Here is a 25880-nt window from a genome sequence, read left to right as displayed (position 1 = left end):
AGATGGGAGCCATTTCTGTCTTTGGGGATCCCTTTCTACATCAGTTTGTCACCTGAGAGCAGAAAACCCTGTAGAAGATTCTACAGGCACGTAGTCAGTTCACATGGAGTTCTGGCCAGACCTATTGGGCCTCTACATTTATTTATTTATTTATAATTATAATGTATAATTTATAAGGGAGCAGCAGTGGCGTAGTGGTTAAGAGCAGTACATTCTAATCTGGAGGAACCGGGTTTGATTCCCGCTCTGCCGCTTGAGCTGTGGAGTATTATCTGGGGAATTCAGATTAGCCTGTGCACTCCCACACATGCCAGCTGGGTGACCTTGGGCTAGTCACAGCTTCTCGGAGCTCTCTCAGCCCGGCCCACCTCACAGGGTGTTTGTTGTGAGGGGGGAAGGGCAAGGAGATTGTAAGCCCCTTTGAGTCTCCTACAGGAGAGAAAGGGGGAATATAAATCCAAACTCCTCCTCCTCCTCCTCCTCCTCCTCCTCCTCCTCCTCCTCTTCTTCTTCTTCTTCTTCTTCTTCTTCTTCTTCTTCTTCTTCTTCTTCTTCTTCTTCTTCTTCTTCTTCTTCTTCTTCTTCTTCTTCTTCTTCTTCTTCTTCTTCTTCTTCTTCTTCTTCTTCTATGTTTGTTAGATTTAATAAACCGCCCACCCCTGAAGGGCTCTGGGCGGTGGACAGTGGATAAAACACTATAAAATCACATCAATATTTAAACCAGCTCAAGTTAAATAGAACCACAGCCCAGAGAGGTCGACATTAATGGCAGCCCGGAGAAAACTCTCCCCCACCCTTTTGGAGAGGACAAGGCACAGCACATTGGCAGCCCAAGGTGGTATTGGGGAGGAAAGTGTGGGTTGATGGGAGGATAGATGCCCCCCCTCCAAGTGGAACAACTCCGTTTTACATGTGAGTGACGTATGTTTTGGATGCTTCTTTCTGCTTTGAACATCTCTTTGAGGAGCTAAACTTGATTTTTAAAGCAGATCAAAATCTGTTGCCAGCAGGCCAAACTTGAGGGGTGTGTGTGTATGTTTTGTTTGTTTTACTGGAGGGACCCAATAATTCAGTAAGGATGATAGGGTTGGTATCTGACACGTTGCAGATAAATGGGAGTAGAAGCTGAATGGTGATAAATTGCCCCAGTGCGGTCACGATAAGGTGGGATTTAAGCCAAGGACCTTCACCTCATAAATCATGTTCTTAATTGCCACTTTAGAGGACCTTTGCTTGCCTTGTGGCTGGATGTTGCCTGTCAGAAGCAGAAGCTGAAGCAAGCCTTTATTGGCATAGACAACAATACAACAATAATAAAAAATGGATTAAAAAGCATATACAAAACAGGAAATAAATGTTAGGTCGAAGGAAATCTACTGGTGTTTAGTAATTTCCAGGAGAAAGTCTGCCACTATCATACAGAGAGAAGGATCAGGGTTGTCCAACAAGTAGTGTAATCTAATTAAATTGTGGAGATGGGGTAAATGTAAAGGAGTAAGATTCACATACTTGGATCTGATTTCCTTGAATCTGAGACAGTGTAGTAATTGGTGGGCCAGAGATTCAACTGAGCCATTGTTACATGGGCACAATCCTTAGCCTTTTCTTGCTTATTAAATCTGCCATGCAACAAGGCAGAAGGCATAACATTAAACCTGGCGAGCATTATGGCTCTCCTTTGAACGGGGTTTATTAAGCAGTACAGATAGTGTGCCAAGTGGCCTGTCAGAAGCTGGACTCTCCCATGAAACCCCTTTTCTTCATTTCTTGTCTGACTTCTCTCTCCTCATCCTGTATCAACTGTCTGTCAAGCAAGCTAGATTTGAGACTGTGCATATGATGACTTTCGTACAAAGTGATGGATCCCTGTAGTGGTTCAGAATGGCGGACTCTAATCTAGAGAACCAGGTTTGATTCCCCATACTACCTCGGACTCTTAATGTGTATATTTATTTGTTAGTCTTATATGCCTGGTGGGCTCAGAGTGGCTCACAACAATTTATAAGTACAGTTTGTTTTCCTTGTGCTTCCACCTTGGGCTAGTCACAGTTCTCTCAACACTCTCTCAGCCGCACCTGTCTCGAGAGAATGAGATTGTAAGTCGCTTTGAGACTCCGTGCAGGAGAGAAAAGTGGAGTATAAAACCCAACTCTTCTTCATCTTCTCCTCTTCCTTCTCACAGAAAAGTTAGGCATTGTAAAATTATGTCATTATAAGGCATGGGTGTAAGGTTAAATATGGGATTGCTTCTTCAACCACACTTTCTGTGTGGTGCTTAGTTTGGCCTTTTTTAAACAGTACCTTCTCTCATTCATGAAGAAGAAGAAGAGTTTGGATTTATATCCCCCCTTTCTCTCCTGCAGGAGACTCAAAGGAGCTTACAATCTCCTTGCCCTTCCCCCCTCCCAACAAACGCCCTGTGAGGTAGGTGGGGCTGAGAGAGCTCCGAGAAGCTGTGACTAGCCCAAGGTCACCCAGCTGACGTGTGTGGGAGTGTACAGGCTAATCTGAATTCCCCAGATAAGCCTCCACAGCTCAGGCGGCAGAGCTGGGAATCAAACCCGGTTCCTCCAGATTAGATACACGAGCTCTTAACCTCGTATGCCACTGCTGTTCCTTGGTACTTGGGCAAAAACAAACAAATCCTTCATTGGTACTTGTGATAAGTAGAGAAAGTTTTGTTTTATATATTTAAGAATAATATGGCAGAAACATACAGAAGAACAGTTTCACCAAGCAAATGAGGACGGGATGAGTTAAAAAGAAGAAGTAAACTTGAGTGGTAATGCCAGACAGGTAGGATTATGCCATAAAGTGTTAGACGGACATTCCGATCCCATAATATCTTTTAAAATTCACTGTCATCAGAATAAAGGCTGTTCATCCACCACCACCCCCACCCCCAATCTGTACAGCCCTTTGCAAGGGCAATTAAAAAAAAAAGTAAAATGCAGAAGTGACAAAAATTTAAACAACCAAATTTTCTCGAGCTATTTTTTCATCCTCTTGTCTGTCTTTATAATCTTTTTTTTTTGGGGGGGGGTCAAATTCATTAATCTTTATCGCCCCCCCAAGCAAAATTCCTGTAAAGTTTTTCAGACACTTCCTTGAATAGAGTCAACATACATCTACCATGTTTCCCTGAATATAAGACAGTGTCTTATATTAATTTTTGCTCCCAAAGATGCGCTATGTCTTATTTTCAGGAGATGTCTTATTTTTCCTGTGTTCTGTTCGTCGGGCATGCTTCCAAACAAAAACTTTGCTATGTCTTACTTTCGGGGGATGCCTTATATTTCGCACTTCAGCAAAACCTCTACTATGTCTTATTTTTCGGGGATGTCTTATATTAGGGGAAACAGGGTAATTGGAGAGCTTCTCATGATTTTTAAGGGCTTTTTTTTTTGAGGTATAGTAACTTGACTAAATATGGCTTTCCTCCTGCTTCCCTGTCAGCTGGCAAGAGAGGGTTAGTGTTGGAACTCTTGCTATGATTCTTGCAACACAGATTTGGCCAGACCTGGGTGATGTGACAAGAAAGGGGGTACATGGAAGGCGGGCCCTCGACTGCCGCTCTCGGAGCCGCCTGAGCGTGATATTGATTAAAACTGCCGGACTACTTTGAACAGACTTATCCCTGTTGGAGATAGATGTACTGTGATTTTGGGGTTGTTGTTTTTTAGTGCAAGCTAATACGAGCGGACAGAATCTAGCTTGGGTTTTAGTCGTGCAAAGAAGTGAATGGGGCATCGTCCGTGATTTGTTTTGAAGAATGCCAAAGCTTGGTGAAGAATATTTATTGATGTCTCTCAGCTGTAAGCTTGGCATTCCTTCCATGCAGTTATGGTTTCTCCAGTAAATATCAAGTTAAGCTGATATACTGTGGCAATGCTGCCATTGTCAAATGCGATTTGCAGCAGGGGTTGAAGGATGCAAAGCCCTGTTTGTTTAACAGGGGCTGTTGGCTCTCCTGCAGAATGTCATATTTGGGATTAAATCATGACTATAAAGCTTTGTGACCGGCTGAGTGGTGATGGAGGTTGTCTGATATCTAAGGTATTTATTCCCTGAGTACACTGCAAATACCAGCAGAAGGTGCTCCTGGGCTTTCTGTCTATAGACCTTGGAGAAATTAAGTGTGCGGGAGAGGAAGGGGCTGAAGAACCATCTGGATTGGTGTGAATAAGAAAAGTGGTAGGGTTTTTTTGGGAGGGGGCTTGTAAAACTTGTATGTTTGGCAGGTTAGATATGTCACTTGCAGAACCTACCACCAATGGAAGATGTATGTTTTTATTTGTATGTTCTAAGCCACCCTGAGTTCAAAAGGGGAGGGGTGGCTTATGAAATCTAATACCGTACATACTCATGTATAAGTCGAATTTTTCAGCACATTTTTAATGCTGAAAAAGCTCCCCTCGACTTATATGCGGGTCATTAATTTTTTGTGTGTGTTTTTACCTTGCCGGCCAGCAGGGGGCGCAGTTTTTATGCTAGTGGCACCAAAATTTCAGGGTACCCTCAGAAGACACTCCTGATGATACCAGCCAAGTTTGGTAAAGTTTGGTTCAGGGGGTCCAAAGTTATGGACCTCCAAAGGAGGTGGCCCCATTCCCCCATTGTTTTCTTTCAATGGGAAAGAGGTTAGTAGATGGGGCTACCCTTTTGAGGGTCCATAACTTTGGACCCTCTGAACCAAACTTAACCAAACCTGGCTGGTCTCATCAGGACAGTCTCTTTATGATACCTCAGCCAGGCTTCCAGTGAAGCTCTTTAAGGCCAGGGATTCCTTAAAAGTTATTGCTCCCCAAAAGGTGCCCCATCCCCCCCTTTGTTTACAATGGAAGCTAATAGTGTAGATTTTCCATTTCCTGGATTAAATATCCCCCTAAAATCTAAGTTAAGCTACATTTGGGACATACAGGGCATGATGATGAGGAATCCAGTTTTGAAGGATTTTAACTCTTGTGTTTTAGCTTGGTTGCTGATTGAGCTAAGGTTTTTGTACTTTTAAAGTTATTGTTGATACCATATTGTTCTTGTTGACCCTCTTTTCCACTTAGAGAGCCAGTTTACTGTTTTTCTTTGAAATAAATATTCAAAAACATTTAACCTACTGATGCTTCAATTGATGTAATTTTATTGGTATCTATTTTTATTTTTGAAATTTACCAGCAGCTGCTGCATTTCCCACCCTCGAGTTATACGTGAGTCAATAAGTTTTCCCAGCTTTTTGTGGTAAAATTAGGTGCCTTGACTTATATGTGGGTCGATTTATACACGAGTATATTCGGTAAATAATAATAATAAATAAGGGCAAAGGGGCACAGCCGTAACTAAGGAATGTGGTGTGTGTTAAGTGCTGTCAAGTTGCTCCAACTCATGGCAATCCTATGAATCAGGGTTCTCCAAATGTCCTTTTGTTATCAGCCTTGCTCATATCTTGCAATCAGAGGGCCGTGTGGCTTCCTGTATTGAGTCAATCCACCTCACGTTGGGTCTTCCTCTTTTCCTGCCGCCTTCAACTTTTCCTAGCATCACATAAACTTTCCAGTGACTCTTGTCTTCTCATCATGTGAACAAGGTACGATAGCCTCAGTTCTGTAAGTGTAACATCAGGCTTGATGTGATCTAGAATCCGCTGATTTGTCTTTTTGGTTGTCCGTGGTATCCGTTGAGCTCCACATTGAAAAGGAATCTACTTTATTCTGCTTTTGACGCTATATCGGTGCTGAAGATAACCCTGTATGTGTCATTCTGTGTGTGATGTGCTGCTTTTTTTGGTGAACTCCCCTCACTCAACTTGGCCACACTTCCATTGGTAGCTGTGATTTCAGGACTGGCAGTTGCTTGAAGAATATCCTGAAGTTGGCCGCCTGGCTAGTTTTCACAGACACCTATGGAGAGCTGTAAAAGAGGAAAGCTCATGAAAGGAACTCTTGTATTCTTACTCTGTTCACTTTAAAAATCTGTTCCTGGCATTCACACAGAGACAACCAACATTTGATGCCATGCAGGGCATTACGGGAAGGGGGGATAGAAATATTTTAAATAAAGTAAACAAATAGTAGATCCCCCTTGCTGCCTGCTTGGACCAGTAGCTTTCAGGCTGTTGCCAAGCAGTGGTAACTCCCTTGCATGCCACCCCTCCCTCCCTCCCCTCCCCTTGCATGCCACCCCTTCCTCCCCCTCCCATTGCTAGGTTGGGTGGGCCATGTCTAGATACTGGGCCCCTCCCCCACCCTTGCATGCCATCCCTCCCTCCCCTCCCCTTGCATGCCACCCCTTCCTCCCCCTCCCTTTGCTAGGTTGGGTGGGCCATGTATAGATACTGGGCCCCTCCCCCACCCTTGCATTTCACCCCTCCCTCCCTCCCCTCCCCTTGCATGCCACCCCTTCCTCCCCCTCCCTTTGCTAGGTTGGGTGGGCCATGTCTAGATACTGGGCCCCTCCCCCACCCTTGCATTTCACCCCTCCCTCCCCTCCCCTTGCATGCCACCCCTTCCTCCCCCTCCCTTTGCTAGGTTGGGTGGGCCATGTCTAGATACTGGGCCCCTCCCCCACCCTTGCATTTCACCCCTCCCTTCTATTCCCTTGTATGCCACCCCTCCCTCCCCTCCCCCTCCCCCCGTTAGAGTGGGTGGTCCATGTCCAGATGTCAGGTCCCCTCCCTCTTCCTCCCCTCCCTTGCATGCCACCCCTCACTCTCTCCCCTCCCTCACTTCCCTTCCCTTGCACGCCACCTCTTACCCCTATCTTAAGTCCATTATTCTCTAGTGAGTTTTCTGTTCTGGGTTTTTGGTGGAATCACTATATCGCAAAGATATTCAGCGTTTGGAACTTTGACCTGGAGGAATGTGTTCAATCTCTGCTCTTGCCAATGGGATGTGTTCACAAGGGTGAGGGCATTTGAAAAATAATTGCGCAAAAAGACTGGACAGGGTACACTATGGAGAATGTAAAGGATTAAGTTGGACTTTATTGGATTGTAGTCTCCTTAAAACCTGTAAGGCAGTATCCCAACAATGTGTGCTGTTAGGCTGATGTACTGTCAGATTGCTTGTTAGTATGCAGTGAGAAATTAAGTAATGGAAGGTTGCTGGGCGCCCAGTGTACCTGCCTACAAAGGTGGTCATCCTCTGAAGAATTCAGGCCTTGTGCCTTTCAACTCTATTTCTGCTGTGTGTCTGCATTGGTTGGAATAAGATCAGCCATCCAACCAATTGCTGGTCAATAGACGAGGCTTCATTTCTTCATTAGTTACTGCTGTACTGTCGTTACTGCATTAGTTACTGCTATACCAGTCGTGGCGAACCTATGGCACGGGTGCCAGAGGTGGCACTCACTCTCTCTGTGGGCACGCACAGAGTGCCCCCCCCCACATCTAGGCTGGCTTGGGCCCCTGGGCTGGATTATTAGCATTAAATCCAAGACCAAGTTTTGGGGGAGCAGTGTAGGTAACCCTGTTAAGCGCTGTTAAACCCCACTGATTTTCATGTGAAGAACTAAAATGCAATCCTTTACCTGGGAGTAAGCTCAATTGCTGGCAATGGGGCTTGCTTCTGAGTAAACCCTCCTAGGATCATGATTCACCAGTTGGAAGAGTTGCACGGTTGCTTCAAAGCAAAGCCACCGACTACCATCAAGTTTACTCCCGAGTAACGCATGCCTTGGAGCCAACTGTTTTTTCTAAACTAAAACCTCAATATTCAGGTTAAATTGCTGTGTTGGCACTTTGCGATAAATAAGTGGGTTTTGGGTTGCAATTTGGGCACTCGGTCTCGAAAAGGTTTGCCATCACTGTGCTATACTGTCCTGACTTGAATGGCCCAGGTTAGACAGATCTTGCCAGATCCAGGAGGCTAAGCAGGGTTGGCCTTGGTTAGTACTTAGATGGGAGACCACTGAGAAAGTCCACAGTTGCTACACAGAGGCAGGCAGCAGTAAATTGCCTCCCAATGTCTCTGCAGGGTCACTGTTGGCTGTAACGTGATGGCACTTTTCATGACTGCCATTGGCTTGTCTTTCCAGGAAGAAGGCACAGTCAGACCTCTGCCTTGTGCAGAAAAACACCTATCAGGTTTCTTGAGCAGCTGACAATGTCTAATACAAAAAAGCGCCACTTTTTGATGTCGTTGGAACACGATGTATGGCGAGTGTGCCAGGCACGTTGCTTTGAAGATCAACATTCAAATGCTCCACCAGGAAGCTCTCTGGGTGATTTATTTTGGTCAAGCACATATAATCCACACACACACGGTCTGTCTAGCCTACTTGACATCATATCGACATGGGCGGGGCGGAGGGCACCAGAAGACGACAAGGCAGCAGGATTTCCTGTGGCCTTTCTGTCTTCCTGGTCACGTGGGGGGGATTTTGTGCCCCCCAGTGACCAGATCAGTGGTGCCCAGGGACAGAGGGTACCCCCTGTCCCTAGGCAAATACGCCACTGTTGACATGCTTGTGGTGAGAATAAGGTGCAGAAGAGGAACCATGCAGAACAGTCAAGGAAAGGTGGGAGGAAAATGTGAAAGAGGCTGCCTAACTCAGAAGAGCATGTACCTCAGGGCCAAACTAGTCATTATGGTGGCCACAGATCTGACCTGCATCTGCTGACACCGTTTTGGAGAAAAACCTGGCCATTTAAGAACTCTCGCAAGGGCCTGATCCAAGTGGAGTCTGTGGCACAACAGCATCAGGCAATCTTCTGGCCTCCATAACTTTGCATCTACGGGAGCAGGCTATAAGAAGTATTGGAAGCAGTTGATGCACCGAACAGCCAATGCAAATATTGTTATTTATATCTCTGTGGTTTTGATGAGCTAGGGGATATATTCTGGAAATGTTTCTAAACAGATGCATCACCCGGGAAACAAATATTCTCTCTCTCTGTCACTTAACTTTGGTATTAATTTTTAATGCCTAGTCCTATTTCAAGCTTTATATGAAGTTTGCAGATACATTTCGAGTTGGATTTTGCACTGTTTTCACGGAATGAAATGAAATTTCTTCTGTGGTGGTATAAAAAGAAAAAAAAAGAGTTGTCAGTCCTGCAACTTTAGTTTCCTCTGCCAAAATATCTGCTTGTCAATTCTTACCCTCCATTTCCTAAAGAAAGAAAGACAGACAGACAGACAGACAGACAGACAGACAGATTTCTATCAAGAAACTCAGGGACTGTGTCAGTATTCCCTTCCTTCTAGTCCAGTAGGTTTAGTCCACTGGGCAGAGCTGAACTTGCTTTATGCCACATGCAACTGCTAGCAGCTAATACAGATAAATGCAGCCTCCATGTACAGCTGCAGTATACCCCTGTATAACACCTTCCAGGAACAAACTGCTGGAAATGGCCATCAACTTTATGAGTCATACCTTGGTCTGATCTGACATGTCATTGTGTGAAGAACCTCCTCAATTTCCCTTCCTTTAGTCTGCTAATTACTGTACGCCAGGATATTGTTTGGGGTTTTGGGCTGGAAATCTTAGGTTGTGTTAATTTGCAGTTTCCTAGTGCAGTCTGCCAGTCATTCTGATATCAGTGTATTGTTGAAGGCTTTCACGACCGGACTCAACTGGTTGTTGTGGGCTTTCCGGGCTATGTGGCCGAAAGCCCGCAGCCACCAATTCTAATATCACTTTGTGAGTTCATTTATAAGAAACGGGGTATTCCTTGCTTCCCCTTTTCTTTCTTTTTCAAAATAAACTTTAAATGGAGAATTTTTTTTTCAGTTGAATCATCTTTTTTTTTTCTTATCTGCAGCAAAAGAATTGCAGAGCGTTTGTTTTTTTTTTAACTGCTTGCTTAATGCCCTGGGTGTTGTGAAAGCCATTTAGGTTGTGGATTGTGCCTTGGTCACACACCAGTCATAGTCACTTGAGAGTCAGGAAGAACTTATGACTCATTGGGTTAGGAAAACTGAAAGGGCAGATCAGGGGGTGTTTTAAGTCCTTCAGGCAGGCAAGGTGTTTGGCAGGATCGGTTCTCCCCGAAGCCGGAATATTTTGCTTAAAATCAGCGAGGCAGCTGATTCTCTGGAAAGACAGTCAAGAGATTAACAGTTCAACAGTAGAGCCAGAAAAAGAGGATACAGAATCGCACATTTCTGTTACGGCTAAAAATGCAGAAGGAAAAGGTAAGGCTTGCTTGTATGGTGAAAATTACTGAAGTGACAGTGATGTAGTCAAGAAAGTAGAGATTTTAGACATGATGGAGAAGGAAGGGGTAGATGGCCACATGTCCTTACTAAACCACATTGTTTCTTTTCTGTTTCAGTTTGCAAATATGCTTGCCACAAGAAATGTGAATCAAAGGTAAGCTCTTTCTCATTTTTTTCTAGCACTTAAGAATGTTGATGGAGGTTTGGAGAATCGTTCCATGAGATGTGATACAGTGGTGGGATCCAGCAGGTTCGCACCACTTCGGCAGAACCGGTCGTTAAAATGGTGCTTGTAAACAACCAGTTGATAAATTATTGGAATTTCACCACCAGAACCGGTTGTTAAATTATTTGAATCCCACCACTGGATGTGAATACCCCAAAAGTATCTTTGGGCATACCAGGAGAACTTGTAGCGCAGCGAACCAGTGGGATGTAGAAGGTGAATTGTGGGATTGAATCTGGGGAGACCCATGTTCAAATCTTTGTTCACACGTGAAGGTCACCGACTCTTGTCATTCAGTCTAACTTCAGAAGGTATAATTTTTTTTTTAATGGTGATGGGGGGGGGGGGCATAATGCCACCATCCCTGAAGAGGAAAGGATACAAATGTCATAAAAGAAGAAGAAGAGGAGTTTGGATTTATATCCCCCCCTTTCTCTCCTGTAGGAGACTCAAAGGGGCTTACAATCTCCTTGCCCTCCCCCCCTCGCAACAAACACCCTGTGAGGTGGGTGGGGCTGAGAGAGATCCGAAAAGCTGTGACTAGCCCAAGGTCACCCAGCTGGCGTGTGTGGGAGTGTACAGGCTAATCTGAATTCCCCAGATAAGCCTCCACAGCTCAGGTGGCAGAGCGGGGGTGGCAGAGCGGGGAATCAAACCCGGTTCCTCCAGATTAGAATGCACTTGCTGTTAACCACTATGCCACATAGTTTCAGAGGACTTTCCATGCCAGTCTGCTGTAGAACATATTTGAGCCTGGCACCTTAGCGACAAACAAGATAAGAACATAAGAAAGAGCCTGCTGGATCAGACCAGAGTCCATCTAGTCCAGTTCTCTGCTACTCGCAGTGGCCCACCAGATGCCTTTGGGAGTTCACATGCAGGATGTGAAAGCAATGGTCTGCGAAGCACCTGGTCTGCGAAGCACCTGGTCTGCGAAGCACCTGGTCTGCGAAGGCATTTGCAATCTCAGATCAAGATTAGTAGCCATAGATCGACTTCTCCTCCATGAATCTGTCCAAGCCTAGGGTGACCATCCGTTCTGATTTTCGCGGGACACTCACGCTTTTGCGTAGAGTGTCCCACGTCCCGCTGGTCTTATGCCATTGTCCCGATTACGGACAATGGGTTCCTTAGGGCATATCATCGTTTTAGAGCAGCCAAGCGCCTTCAGTTCAGAAGCAGGGCTGCCCCAGAAGGCACTGCCGCTGCAGCAGTGTCTTCTGGGGCGCTTCCCTGTTTCTGACCGGGGAGCCGCTAAAGGCTGCCGTTTTGCCTCCTGTACAAGGCCAAGCATCGTTTGAAATAGGCGCCTAGAAGGTACTCACAAAGTAGTGTCTTGGGGTTTCCTGTTTCTGACTGGCCAAGCAGGTTGCTCTGCCTTGTGTAGCTTATCGCTGGAAGCTTCTGAGGCTTGCTTAAAGGCTTGTCCGCCTCTGTAACAGGGCTGCAAACGGTAAGCCGCGAGGAAGCCCGTGGCATGCTTCTTCTGCTGCTGGCGCAGACGCCAAGCCATTATTGACATGCACACGTGCGGCCACTTCCCCGTCCCGGGCTGGAAAGGCCCGTCACCTTATCCATCTGGTCACCTTATCCAAGCCTCTTTCAAAGCTGTCCAAATTTGTGGCTATCACCACTTCCTGTGGCAGCATATTCCAAACACCAATCACGTGTTGCGTGAAGAAATGTTTCCTTTTATTAGTCCTAATTCTTCCCCCCAGCATTTTCAATGAATGCCCCCTGGTTCTAGTATTGTGAGAAAGAGAGAAAAATTTCTCTCTGTCAACATTTTCTACCCCATGCATAATTTTATAGACTTCAATCATATCCCCCCTCAGACGTCTCCTCTCCAAACTAAAGAGTCCCAAACGCTGCAGCCTCTCCTCATAAGGAAGGTGCTCCAGTCCCTCAATCATACCCAAAGATTTTTTGGGTATAACCTTTGGAGGGTCAAAGCTCATATCTGACTCCTGTCTGTCTGTGTGTGTGTGTGTGAGAGAGAGAGAGAGAGTGAGAGAGAGAGTGAGAGAGAGAGAGAGAGAGCGCTTTGTCTCTCCAAAGCTCATAACTTGAAAATCTTAATTTTTAAAAATAAAGAATAAAAGAATAAAAGAGATCATTATTAGAGAAAGAAGTTGTGTGTGGAGCTTACTTACATCTGTCAACATCTAAAACTTACATCCTGTAATATTTTACTTAATATTTCCAAGCCTAAGGCGATCTAAATAGAACATTTATTCTTATCCACATGATCATTGTTATTGACCCAGATCTTGATCTGTGTCGTCCAAAAAACCACTAAATTTCTTGCTAAATCTGGTAGGCCGTCTGTTACGTATCAGAGATGTTAGCTTCGCTGTTGTCATGCCTTTTGTTAATTTGTTTTTCCATTCTCTGCTTTTCCATCTTCCAGCAAATGCAGTTTTAGCCGCAATCACCATATACTTAACCAGCCCATTATCCACTTTTGGTGCATTAATTGGCAAAGTATTTTAACAACGTTCTTCTACCCTGAAAATCTTGTTGATCTTTAAGGTGCTACAAGACTCGAATATAAAGGAAATAGAAAGGAATAGAAAGGAAATAATGCATCATGAATTATGTTGTTGACCCCCAAGAAATATACAGTCTATTTAAAACTAGACTACTTGATCAGGAGCAACAATATTTAATCAGCCATGCAACAACATCATGCCCCCCATTACACCTGGGTATCAATCCTGACATGGGCAAGATGGCCAATGATCTACAAGACTCGAATATAAAGGAAATAGAAAGGAATAGAAAGGAAATAATGCATCATGAATTATGTTGTTGACCCCCAAGAAATATACAGTCTATTTAAAACTAGACTCTACTTGACCAGGAGCCAACAACATTTAATCAGCCATGCAACAACATCATGCTCCCCATTACACCTGGGTATCAATCCTGACATGGGCAAGATGGCCAATGATCTACAAGACTCGAATATAAAGGAAATAGAAAGGAATAGAAAGGAAATAATGCATCATGAATTATGTTGTTGACCCCCAAGAAATATACAGTCTATTTAAAACTAGACTACTTGATCAGGAGCAACAATATTTAATCAGCCATGCAACAACATCATGCTCCCCATTACACCTGGGTATCAATCCTGACATGGGCAAGATGGCCAATGATCTACAAGACTCGAATATAAAGGAAATAGAAAGGAATAGAAAGGAAATAATGCATCATGAATTATGTTGTTGACCCCCAAGAAATATACAGTCTATTTAAAACTAGACTACTTGATCAGGAGCAACAATATTTAATCAGCCATGCAACAACATCATGCCCCCCATTACACCTGGGTATCAATCCTGACATGGGCAAGATGGCCAATGATCTACAAGACTCGAATATAAAGGAAATAGAAAGGAATAGAAAGGAAATAATGCATCATGAATTATGTTGTTGTTGACCCAGACCAAGAAATATATACAGGTCTATTTTAAACTAGGACTCACTTTGATCAGGAGCAACAATACCATTTAATCAGCCATGCAACAACATCTTGCGCTCCCCATTACACCTGGTATCAATCCTGATACATGGGCAAGATGGGCCAACGATCTACAAAGACTCGAATATAAAGGAAATAGGAAAGGAATAGAAAGGAAAATAATGTCATCACCAATTAATTGCGTTGTTTAATCTCCTGCATAGAAATATATAGCAGTCTATTTAAAACTAGGACTAATTTGATCAGGAGCAACAATATTTAATCAGCCATGCAACAACATCATGCTCCCCATTACACCTGGGTATCAATCCTGACATGGGCAAGATGGCCAATGATCTACAAGACTCGAATATAAAGGAAATAGAAAGGAATAGAAAGGAAATAATGCATCATGAATTATGTTGTTGACCCTTTAAGAAATATGCAAGCAGCTCCTTATTTAAAACTAGACTACTTGATCAGGAGCAGTCAGCCTATTTAATCAGCCATGCAACAACATCATGCTCCCCATTACACCTGGGTATCAATCCTGACATGGGCAAGATGGCCAATGATCTACAAGACTCGAATATAAAGGAAATAGAAAGGAATAGAAAGGAAATAATGCATCATGAATTATGTTGTTGACCCCCAAGAAATATACAGTCTATTTAAAACTAGACTACTTGATCAGGAGCAACAATATTTAATCAGCCATGCAACAACATCATGCTCCCCATTACACCTGGGTATCAATCCCGACATGGGCAAGATGGCCAATGATCTATTACAAGTTTCAGATCCCAAACAACGCTGGGTTCTGACTAGAGCCAGATGCAGTGTCTTCTCCCCTGCCCTTTTACAAGGTCGGTTTGGGAAGCTCCCCCTATCCGTCAGAGTATGCCCACATTGTCCTACCGCAGTTGAAACATTGGAGCATATTGTATGTTACTGTCCAAAATACAATTCACAGAGGGAAGCGCTATTATCATCAATCATGGGTAAAGCCTCTCCCAAAGTTTGCCTGGTAAAACTATTTAATAGCAATGAACCTCTGATTTTAGGAAAAACAGCTCACTACTTGTTGCAGGTTGTGTCGCTAAGAGGGAATTAACAGCATACGTGACACCTTTTCTTGTTGTAATTTTATGTAGCACAAATATGCCTAATAAAGGTCTTTGTATTGTATTGTATTGAATTAAGTTGTTACACTTTAAAAGTCCAAAAATTAATATTGCAGTCCTGAATGTTAGGTTCTCTTTTGGTAGCGGAAGTGCTGACTACTGGCAAAAGGAGCTTTCTCTTGTCGGAAGATGCTGTATCAACAGGAGACACCTCCTTTCACTAGAGGAAAGTGCTTCTGCTAGAGCAGGGGTTCCCAACCTGGGGTAACAGGCAGTGGTGGGATTCAACAGGTTCTCACCACTTCAGCAGAACCGGTTGTTAAAATGGTGCTTGTAAACAACCAGTTGTTAAATTATTTGAATCCCACCACTGGAACCGGTTGTTAACTTATTTGAATCCCACCATTGGTAACTGGAATATGTGTCAGAGCATTTGGGAGTACGTGAAAAAAATTATGTAATGGATTTGCTAATGTGGGGTGCAGTTTTAGGGAAATGGGTTGCCAAGGGGTTGGGAACCACTGTGTTAGAGGAACAGATGAATGGCATCTAACCTTCCCTTTCTTGTCCCTTCCGGCTTCCTTTTTTTAATGCTAGTCATAGTTTGTTGTGGCAGTGGACTTGGCAACTCTGGCTGTCAGATTCAGATTCAGAGACCTTTATTAGGCATCAGGATGAAATACAGATAAAACTGTGTGGTAGTCTAATCCGAGTACAAATTGACAAAGTAACAACCACTCATAGTTTCCAAGCGTGCACACATCAGGGAAGTACAAGAAGAGACCCAGAGGATTATTTCACGATATCGAGCAGAAATTTAGCCACCGTTTCCAATAGCTTGGGATCCTCATTGTTCAGGAGGTTATTCAAATCAGAATTTGGGGGGCACGGATAGACCGGTATTGGGGCCTCAAAAAACAAGCTAGGTCTGAGATCTATAAATTTTGGGCAGACTAATAGAATGTGCTCCAATGACTCCTCAGAGGTTGAACAACATACACATACATGCTTCTGCTGTAAGGATGTCATAAACCTCTCCGAGGAAAAGGTAAGAGGGAAAGTGTTAGTTCTCACTCTGGCCAATAGCCACCTCAACTTTGAGTCGAGCACGATGTTTAAGACGCTGGCTGTCACTTGTCCCCTAAACCAGAGTCTGGTCTGTAGAGGGTTTGCTAAGGTCTGATTTGGTGGGCAAGTTTTTGCCTCATTTGTCACAGAATACAATGGCTAGCCCTGATTTATAAAGGAGGTGTCTTGTTTGCCACAAGAAATGTGACCTTGTTTGAGAACTGGGGAGGGGGGGGAAGGAAAGAGCTTTCGTCTCTGTTAGTTTTTCTTTTCGGTTCTTCTGGTGGTAGGAACCACGCAAAGCTGTTGGGGCTCTCCTCTTGACAGTGTTAGAAGTTGTCTGCATGGGAAAAAGGAGAAAGTGTTTGTAACTGTGAATGGTGCTGCCACAACTTATGAAAGACTTTGCAGTACGCTTGAGTCTGTTCATAAAATAAGATGTACAATGTTTTAAATTAATAATCTCAAATTGGTGGTAACAACATCCAAACTGCCCTGGTGCTTTGCTGGCTTGTCCCCCCCCCCCTTTGAGTGGATATCTATGTTCTCTGAATGCAGACGTGTTTTTAAAAAGTTCGCTGTACTCTGTATTTGTCTAATGAAACCAATATAGGAGGAAAGGTGAGGCAACAGCTTCCACCTGTCTCTACTGAAATCCACAAATTGCTTACACAAAACAGCCTTTCCTGTGAACGCGGGAGGCCCGCCAGGTTTGCAGAGAAATCTGAAATCTTAAAAAAATACATTAAGAGTTTAAATCCCCCCCAAATAAAAAAGTGTTGTCTTTACATGTTACAGGTATGCACATCCCTCCTCTATGGCAACAATGGGGGGGGGGGAGCTACACCGGCTGGGGCCGGGGCAGCAACAATGGTAGAGTCAGGAAGGAGCTGTGGCCATCCCGGCAGTGATGGAAGGAGGGGTGCTTGGCCCAGCTTTGTTGGCGACAGTGGGGAGGGGTGGCAGCGGCGGCGGCGGCAGCGGCAGCTGGGAGCTGGGAGCTGCAGCACCCTGGTGACAGTACTGGCGATGGGGGAAGGAACTGCCACAGGTCTGGGAGCAAGGAGATGGTGGACAGATGGTGTTGCTGGTGGTGGGGGTAAGATGCAACAGTGGTCCAGGCAGCATTGCTGTTGTCTATGGAGGTAGCCTGGAAACCATAATAAGCTGGGCAACATTGCTGTTGATTGCTGGGCGGGGGGGCAGGAACTGTTGTGGTCCCGGCATCGTTGCCATTGATGGTGGTAGGGTAAGCTAATGGGAGGAGAGATCCCCCTGCAGGCATTGTGGGTCTCTACTTGTGCGTGTGCGTGTGTATAATTGAAGATTTTAGTGCTGCCAAGTTGCTATTTTCAACCTGGCCCCCGAAGTCCAAAGAAAAGGGGGCATTAATGAAAATTAAGAATCTGCAAATTCAGACCAGATGTTCAGGAAGCAGTTTTTCATCCTGATGGAGACAAATATATAGATTGGTATCTCAGACCGTGTTGTTGAGACACAGAAAAAAAACAGTGCAAACTAATGCCGTCCAAGGGGAAATGAAGCCCTCAGCAAACTCAATATCCTCTTAGAGCAAGTTGTATATCTACTGTTGCTGACTGCTTAACTACATCTTAAAGATGGTTGTACTAAGACAAACTTTCTGGGGGAAATGCTGACTCCAGAATGGTTCCTAAAATGTCCTTTTTACAACCTCCTTTTTATTTTAGCCCATTAAGGCACCTGCATTAGTTTTCTTAGAGGTTTCATTTGGAATGGGCTACATAGCCTGACATATGGTCATAATTAGTTCTTTAGGATGACGCAATGGCCTCTTTAAATTTTATTTTCGAGATATCTTTGTTTTCCTTGAGCCTACGATTGTCCTGGGCTAGTCATTCTCTTTGACTGAGGTTTTGGGATGCCTAGCTGAAATGAGGAAGCGTCTTTAAGAAATTGTCTAGCCTCTTTCCTAGTTCACCTGTTCTACCCTGGGTCAGGAGTGTACAGGTATGGCCTGTAGTCTTAAATTCCTGAGACATTTTAGTGTGGCCAAGGGGCTACTGTTGGAAAACTGGGCTGGATTTTTTTGATTGTTTGAGGATGGGACATTGTGAAACTGCACAGCCATTGTACAGAGTTTCTCTGTTGGTGTTGGCTTCTTTAACTAGAAGGCTTCCTCCACCCCCATATGAACAATGCTTTTTATTAGTTATCCAGAGCTCTTCATTCCGATGGCAGTGAATTTTTTTTTTCTTGACTGGAAAACAGAATACGAAATAAATTCTTGTTCATTTCATCTGGGCAGGTGAATAGACAAGAGTGGTGGATTAAGTGTGAGGTATTTCCTTTCCTTATAGATTAGGACCAAGCTTGGTTAACGGATGTTGTCTCTACCTTACGATCAATAAAGCAAGAGTTAATGGGCGCATGAATGGGCTAAGCATGAAAAGAATGCTGGGAGCGGATCTCTTGTGATTGAGACTTGTGACGGATCCCAGTGCATTAGTTGGACTCTTATGATTATGACAGCAGGACCTGTTTCCTTATCTGACTTTACTCATAGCACCCAATTTGGATAGTTCAGTAGAATTTCAGATCCACAGAGAAGGCTGGGGTTGAGTAACTTGAGTTGCGGACCACCCAATGCTCTGTAAGTAAAAAGTGCCCACTGTTATATAAACACTATGTTAATTTGCATTATTTACATACGCTTCTACCTCTTTGTATGTTTCTATACCTTTTCCTTCAAAAAGATGACAGGAGATGTGTGAATCAACGTGCCACAACTTCCTGGACCATTTTTGTGGAGCAGTGCTCTGTCGGGGTCCTAGTACTTGCCTTCCCACTCCTTCATCAAAACCAGTGGTGGGATCCAAAAAATTTAGTAACAGGTTCCCATGGTGGTGGGATTCAAACAGTGGCGTAGTGCCAATGGGGATGGGCGGGGCACGACGGGGGCATGGCCGGGCATTCCGGGGGCGGGGCATTAATAATTTCTCTGTTACTGTAAAAAACTCTTACTTTTAAAAAAAGGTCCTAATCTCCAGCTGGTGTAATTCTTTCTGTCCATAATTTTAAACCTTCATAATAGCAAGTCCCATCATATACTGCCAACAGAAAACAATCTACTTTCTCCTCTAATTGATCTTGCCTTGTCAAATACTTAATATCTTTCAAATAACTTAATTTTGTTTCTAGAAACAAAATTTACTTCCTTTCCTTAAACAAGGAACTCCTTTACCATATTTCTAAAACATGTTTTTAAAACAGCCCAACAGGGAGAATTATCCCGTTTTCTACCTTCGCTAACCAGCCACATAGGAAACAACAGGACTTTATGATTTTTGGACCTAATGGAATTTCCAACGGAAAAGGAGACCCAATTAGTAACCCCCTCTCGGCACACACAAATAATTAGTAACCCACTCTCGGGAACTGGTGAGAACCTGCTGGATCCCACCTCTGATCAAAACCGTTAAAGTTTGCAATGTTAAATACAGCACTTTGATAAAAGAGCATTTATAGTGCTCCAGAGAGCTATCAGCAACATGTTCGTTTTTCTACATTTGCACCCGTCATTTTGTTTCCGGCGGCAGCACGGAGCCTACAAAATCATGGGCGCAACTGTAGAAAAGTGGAAGTGTTGCTGATTAGGCTTGGTCAATACCCTAGATTGTCTATATGCCTGAATAAGACAAATAGCATATTCGGCTATACCTGAATATTCGGGTATACCTGAAAAATTTGGGTCCATCTTTTTTTGGTTGTTTTTTCGTGTTTGTGCCTGCAGGAGTGCATTTTTAAAGCAAGCGGCAGCAAAATTTCAGGGTATCACCTGGAGACTCTTCGAATGATACCAACCGTGTTTGGTGAAGTTTGGTTCGAAACAATTCCTGGCTGCCATTTTACTATTCCTGTTTTCTAAAAAAATTTCGGTGGATTAGATGCTTTGATGCTTCAGACACATGCTGTGATTCCCCATAGGTCATGCATTTGAAGCGTCGAAGATTTAGCCCCCCAAATAAGTAATAAAAATGAACTGATGAAAATAAACAGGTGAGACGACTGAGCGAGCTGAGAAGTTGGCAGCAAGGTGGAAGTCTGGGGGCTGCAGTGAGGTATGGGAAATGTGTTAAAGAAAGCACACAGCAAGGTAAAACATTTTACAAACGTTTCCAGCGAAAGAATTACTACAATTAAAACGTTTTCAAGATGGAAATAAAATGTTTTGGGGTAAAAACATTGCAGAACTTCTTGGAGGAAATGTTTTATTTTCTGGCTGAAAACATTTTAAAGTCTTTGTGGAAAGGGCCATTGAGTGTGCATTCATTATGCATACATTCTAAGTTCATGGGCCCCTTTTATAGCAAAAAGTCCTACAGAGGTCTGGATACTTTTGAAACAGAACCCCAATTCCACGTGGTCCCAAGCACATGGGGGCAGGCTTGCTAAATTCTTCCTAAATGGCTTTTCTGTTAGTTTCAGCGTCTCATGGGTACCACGACAGATTTCGTAAATCTGAAAATCCTAGTGCACGAGTTTGTTTTAATTGCGGGCAGGCTGGATACAGCTTGCCTCCTGCCTTTTCTCTGTCTTGCTTTTCAAGACGCAGTCTAGACACCCTCAGCAGAGTGCAGATTAAATCAAAGCCCAGGGATATGGTATTAATGACCCGAAATCCTCCTACAGGCTTACTTCCTGCCTCTTGCGAGTCAGTTTTGCAGAGCTCATGCCAGACCAAACAAATTTATTACCTCAGAATCCTTCGGTTTATTTTCCTTCCCTTACAGATAGCAGAGATTTATAACCTGTCTCCAATGGCTCCTACTTTTTTTAAAAAATGAGCCAAATCTCATTAATTTTAAAAAGTAGAAAAAAAATTCCTGTCAAATGTTATCGTATTCTTGTTGTAGGACACATTATCTGATGAATTTTTTGAGGGGGGAATTTTGTGTGCTTCCCTTTAGCTCTTCCCCACCCCCAACTGTGCTAAGTTCGGGGTGGATTGAAGGGCTATTGACTGTGAGGAAATATTCCAGTTATGAAAGGACCTTTTGAGAAAGCGGAAGTGAAACGGCCAGGAGGAATATTTCCTTGATAATTAAACTCCATCCCCAAACCTGAAGGGATATTTTTTAAAAGTCACAAATACTACCGAGAAAGGGAAATTGAGGGTTGGACTGCCCCAAGATGCTATCTGTCCTGGGAGATGTGCAAATTACAAACCACAATTTCTTCTTTGCTCCACTTTGAGATTGCTGTCTCTAGAAAGTCCCCCAGTTTCAGTTCTGTTCAGAGTGCCTGGGAAGTTTACAATCATAGGGTCTCCCAAAATAATACCCAAAATTAGGCCTAGGAAGGGGCGACCAATTGCAGCGGAAATGATCCAGCATTGATTTATAAGTACTAGCTCTTAGAAACCGATTTTTATGCTAAAATTGTATGTAAAAATGACATAAATATGTGTTGTCCACTCCAGTATGATAATCAAACAGAGAGTTGTATTCAGAAGCAGAACAGTAGCTATTGTCCTTACATCCAGGAATGGGGGTTGCCAGGTCCCCCCAGACACCGATGGGCAGTGGGGGGTAGCGTGGCCTTCTCCAGGTTTGGGGATGGAGTCTCGAGAGGAGAGGGACCTCAGTGGGATACAATGCCATGGAGTCTATCCTAAAATAGGCTGACCAGATGTCCCGCTTTTGGCGGGACAGTCCCCACTTCAAACAATTTGTCCCGCGTCCCGCAGGTTATTTCAATTGTCCCGATTTTTGGGAGGCTGCCGCATTGCCTCTGGGGAAGGCATGTGCGGGTAGCCTCTCTCGCCAGCTGCAGTTTGAGCATACGGCCTTGGCACTGCCGCTTCCCTACTCAATGTCACAGGGCGGGAAACGGCAGCGCCCCAGAAGGCAGTGCGCTCCTGCGGCTGCGTGCACATGCGCAGCAGCCTACCCCCCGTCCCAGTTCACAAAGGTGACCATCTGGTCACCTTATCCTAAAAGCATCCCTTTTCTCCACGGAAGTCGATCTCTGCAATCTAGAGATGAACTGGCATTCCAGGGGACTCCCGGGTTCCCCCTAGAGACGGGCATCCCTGTCTAGGATTGTTGGCTGTATGAGGACTCACTGCCCCACTCTCCTCTGTACCTAGTAGGGATGTTCATTATAGGTGAAGGAATTCAAAGGCATTGGCTAAGACTTGGATTGGGGCGTAAATTTGGTCATAAAGAAATAGGCCTATCTCTCTATGAAGATGTAGGGAAGAAAGTCCGCTGAGGGATCCAGACCATGAAGTTTGCACCTGGGAAGACCTTTGGAGTGAGTCTGTGTTGCCTCAGGCATCTGAACTGGATCCAACAAAATTTTTCGACTAACAGAAGCAGTGGCATACCTACACTAAACAGCACCTGAGGCAAGCAGTGAAATAGTCCCCCACCCCACATTTAACACTGAAGGTTCCAGTCCTGCCTTTTCTCACCAGCTGGGGCAGCAACCTCTGCTCTGTGGCTTCCCTGCCCGACTGAAGTGCTTTACTGTTTAAAGCAACAGCAGCTGCTCAGGGAGGGGAGGGAAGGTACGGGCAAAACAGCTGGGAGCTCTCGAGGCAGCCAGGAGCCAGAGTGGGCGGGGCCTCTCAGGGGCTGTGCCACACCCCTCCCTTCTGTGAGACTAAGCTCAGACCCAGCCTTTGGCTGTGGGGCCTCGGAGAGGCAGGTTGGGTTGGGCAAGCGGCATGGTGGACCAGTTGAGGGGAAGGCAAGCAGCACGGGGCAGGGTGGGTGAGCAGCGTTGACTGGGCAAGCAGCAGTGGCCAAGTTTGGCTGAGGGCTGGTTGCAGGGGCGGGAGAGAGAGGGAGGCAAGCGGTGTGGCGGGCCAGGTGCAAATGATGCAGGCTGGGGCAAGCGGGATGGGCTGAGCAAGCAGCAGTGGGTGAGTTCAGCTGGGGGCTGAGCACAGGGGAGGGGAGGAGAGGGAGGCAAATGACAGTCTGGGTTGGACAAGCAGTGGGCAAGTTTGGCCAGGGGTTGGGCCGGGGGGAGGGAAGGGAGGCAAGCTGGGCAGGCCGGTGAGTTTGGCTGGGAACTGGGCACAGGGGTGAGGGAGGTGTGGGTGGCCCAAATGCACCCCCCTTGACCCAGGCGAATGGGGTCATCTGCCCCCTCTTTCCCCCCTAGATACACCATTGAACAGAGGGGGAAATATATTTTTTGCCAGTCTCCTTCCTCTGGATCTCTTTCTCCCCTTCACTCCCTGGACCTCTTTCTCCCCTTCACACTCCCCCAGGAACACCATTCTAGGGGTCATTGGGACCCATGCCAGGAGGAAGGAGAAAAGGAAGTCCCACATCACTGACAGAAACGGCTTCCTTCAGCACACATTTATTTCACGATCCAAGCCTGTGTCTGAGGTTGCTGATTTGATTGGAATCCACTAGCATCCTTTCCACTTCTCACCCCAACTTGTGGGTTTGGGGGCATTTACAAGCATAGTGAAATGGAGAAGAACCAAAGCATCTCTTCTTGATGGACAGGTCCTGTAAGTTCCAGTTGTTAAATAAAACGAGAAGACATCAGAACCTTCGTGTTTGGCATCCATTTTGGCAGGAAGTCACAGAATACTGGCATTCAGCTAGCACAGGGTCAATAACATGCTAGTTATTTGGGTGCAGAACTGGAAGGATGCTGTGCAGATTTTGGTGGATCTGTTTGGTGTGCATGCCATTTTGCTTGTTCTTGTCTAATGTGTGTATACGTGTATATAGGGGATACACGTCTGTAAGGAAAAGGGTAACTGAAAGGCTGTTATTTCAGCACAGAGTCTACCTCTGTGTTTACCAGAAGATTTGGTGGGTTCCCAAATCTAATCGTCATAAGTTCAACTGATAACAAAACATATATTTGTGCTTCTGCCGGCCGTCAAGTGGCCTTTGGATTTTGCCTGGTTGCTCCCAGGAGCAGAAGAGTGATGTAATATTAGCTATCACTTATCTGCAAAAATATTTTGCTCTACGTTGGATTTAATGTCAGTGTAATGAACTGCTCTGTGAATGAGTCTTCTGACTGGGTACGAAACCGAGGAGGTGTAGTGTGACAAGAATATGAAATGGCTTTTAATGCACACAATGTCTGCATTGTTTAAAAGTATAGATGTGTCATCTGAAAGGTCATGCATTAGAGCACTTGGGTCTTTTGTTTGCCTCTCAGCTTAAAAAGCATTTAAAAGCAGGCTATTGTCAGATAAGAAATCACACTTCTACCATTTTTTTATCATTATTATTTTACTTTTTGGACAGAAGAAGGCCATATTGTGAAATGGTTTGGGGCTGAGTCATATACATATACCATTTCACGACACATTCACTACACCAAACTAAATGCAACATCTTGGGGAACAGGTTAAAAAGACAGTCGTCCTAAACCTGGTGACTTGAAAATAATTTCCACTGAATTTCTTTTAAAAAACCCTGAGATGGACAAATTTGGTTCAAATATTGGGTTCTTGGTCTGGCTTTCGGTCATACAAAGCCCCTCAATTGTCTTCCTAATCACCCGACAAACTCTGCATCCAGTGGTGGGATCCAAAAATGTTAGTAACAGGTTCCCATGGTGGTGGGATTCAAACTGTGGCGTAGTGCCAATGGGGCTGGGCGGGGCATTCCGGGGGCAAGGCATTCCTGGTGGGGCTGTGGCAAGGACGCAGCCGCTGCGCCGGTCCTTGGGCTGGAAACGAATGCACGCAGGATGCCGCGCACGCCGGTGCACCTCCTGCTAGACTGCTTCAAGTTCTGCGCGCTACTGCTGAGAGAAGGGGCGTAACTAAGGCAAAAATCACGTGGCAAAATCACCAATTAGTAACCCCCTCTCGGCACACACAAATAATTAGTAACCTACTCTCGGGAACCTGTGAGATCCTGCTGGATCCCACCTCTGTCTGCATCCTAAAAGTAACTTTGCATCCTTAAAATTGCTCTAGCTTTCTGTCTGCCCTCCTTTCCTGATATATACCTTCATGTGATCTTTGCTTTCCTAGCTACTAGCTTCAGCCTCTTGAAGATCTGCAACTTTAAATTACTCTTTGAATTTTGTTGACTTCTGTTTTCAGTGAGGAGAAATGTGAGATATAAAAGACAAATATTTGATTAAAATATTGCATTGTTGATGGCTTTCAAAGCCAGAATCGTCTGGCTGTTGTGGATTTTCTGGGCTGTGTGGCTGTAGTGTGGTATGGCCACACAACCCAGGAAACTCACAACAGTCAGAATATTGTTGGGGCTCTTTTCTGGAGTACCTTAATGATTCCAACTCTCTTTTACACAAACCTGAACCTACAACTGAATGAAAACTCAGGGTCAGCCAGTGTTGGTGTAGTGATTTGGGTGCTGGTCTGAAATTGGGCCAAGCCCCCCTTTGCTGTCACGAAGTTCAGTGCATAACCTTCAGCGTACCAAGATTTGAGTTAGAATCCAACAAGATTTGGGTGGTATGAGCTTACTTTCTTTGCCAGATATCATGGCAAAGGGAACTTTGTCTTTCCAACAATCATACCCTGAAAAATGTGTTGGTCTTCTAACATGCTAGTGGACTTGAATCTAGCCCTTCTACTGCAGACCAACTTGGCTGTCCTGTGAGACTTGACATAACCTGTCTCACGAGGCGGAGGGGAGAACTGTATACCCGAGTTCTTTGGAGGAAGGTCAGGGTGAAACTGTAATAAATAAGCAGCAGCAGCATCAAAGTCCGTGAGCCCATCACCTGAATTCCCTGTGCCTGAACTGTTGAGAAACTATCGTGGCATCTACCCAGGGCCAGAGGGGTAGCTAGGGAAAATGGAGCCCAGTTCAAAATCTGAGTTTTGCTCCCCC

General features: G+C 44.7%; 1 protein-coding gene across 6 annotated transcripts in view; it reads left to right on the top strand.

Annotated features, from left to right (window-relative positions):
- Nucleotides 1–25880, top strand: part of TNS3 (tensin 3) — a 339136-nt gene that overhangs the window by 117498 nt on the left and 195758 nt on the right. For all 6 annotated transcript variants that reach the window (XM_048511801.1, XM_048511805.1, XM_048511803.1 and 3 more), the window contains one exon: nt 10271–10308. In XM_048511801.1, the coding sequence (XP_048367758.1) occupies nt 10271–10308 (38 nt within the window). The remainder of the gene's footprint in view (nt 1–10270; nt 10309–25880) is intronic.

The sequence above is a fragment of the Sphaerodactylus townsendi genome, linkage group LG11, assembly GCF_021028975.2.
Source record: "Sphaerodactylus townsendi isolate TG3544 linkage group LG11, MPM_Stown_v2.3, whole genome shotgun sequence".
Classification (NCBI taxonomy): Eukaryota; Metazoa; Chordata; class Lepidosauria; order Squamata; family Sphaerodactylidae; genus Sphaerodactylus; species Sphaerodactylus townsendi.
Note: the sequence above shows the minus strand (reverse complement) of the source record. Positions and strands in the feature narration are given on the sequence as shown.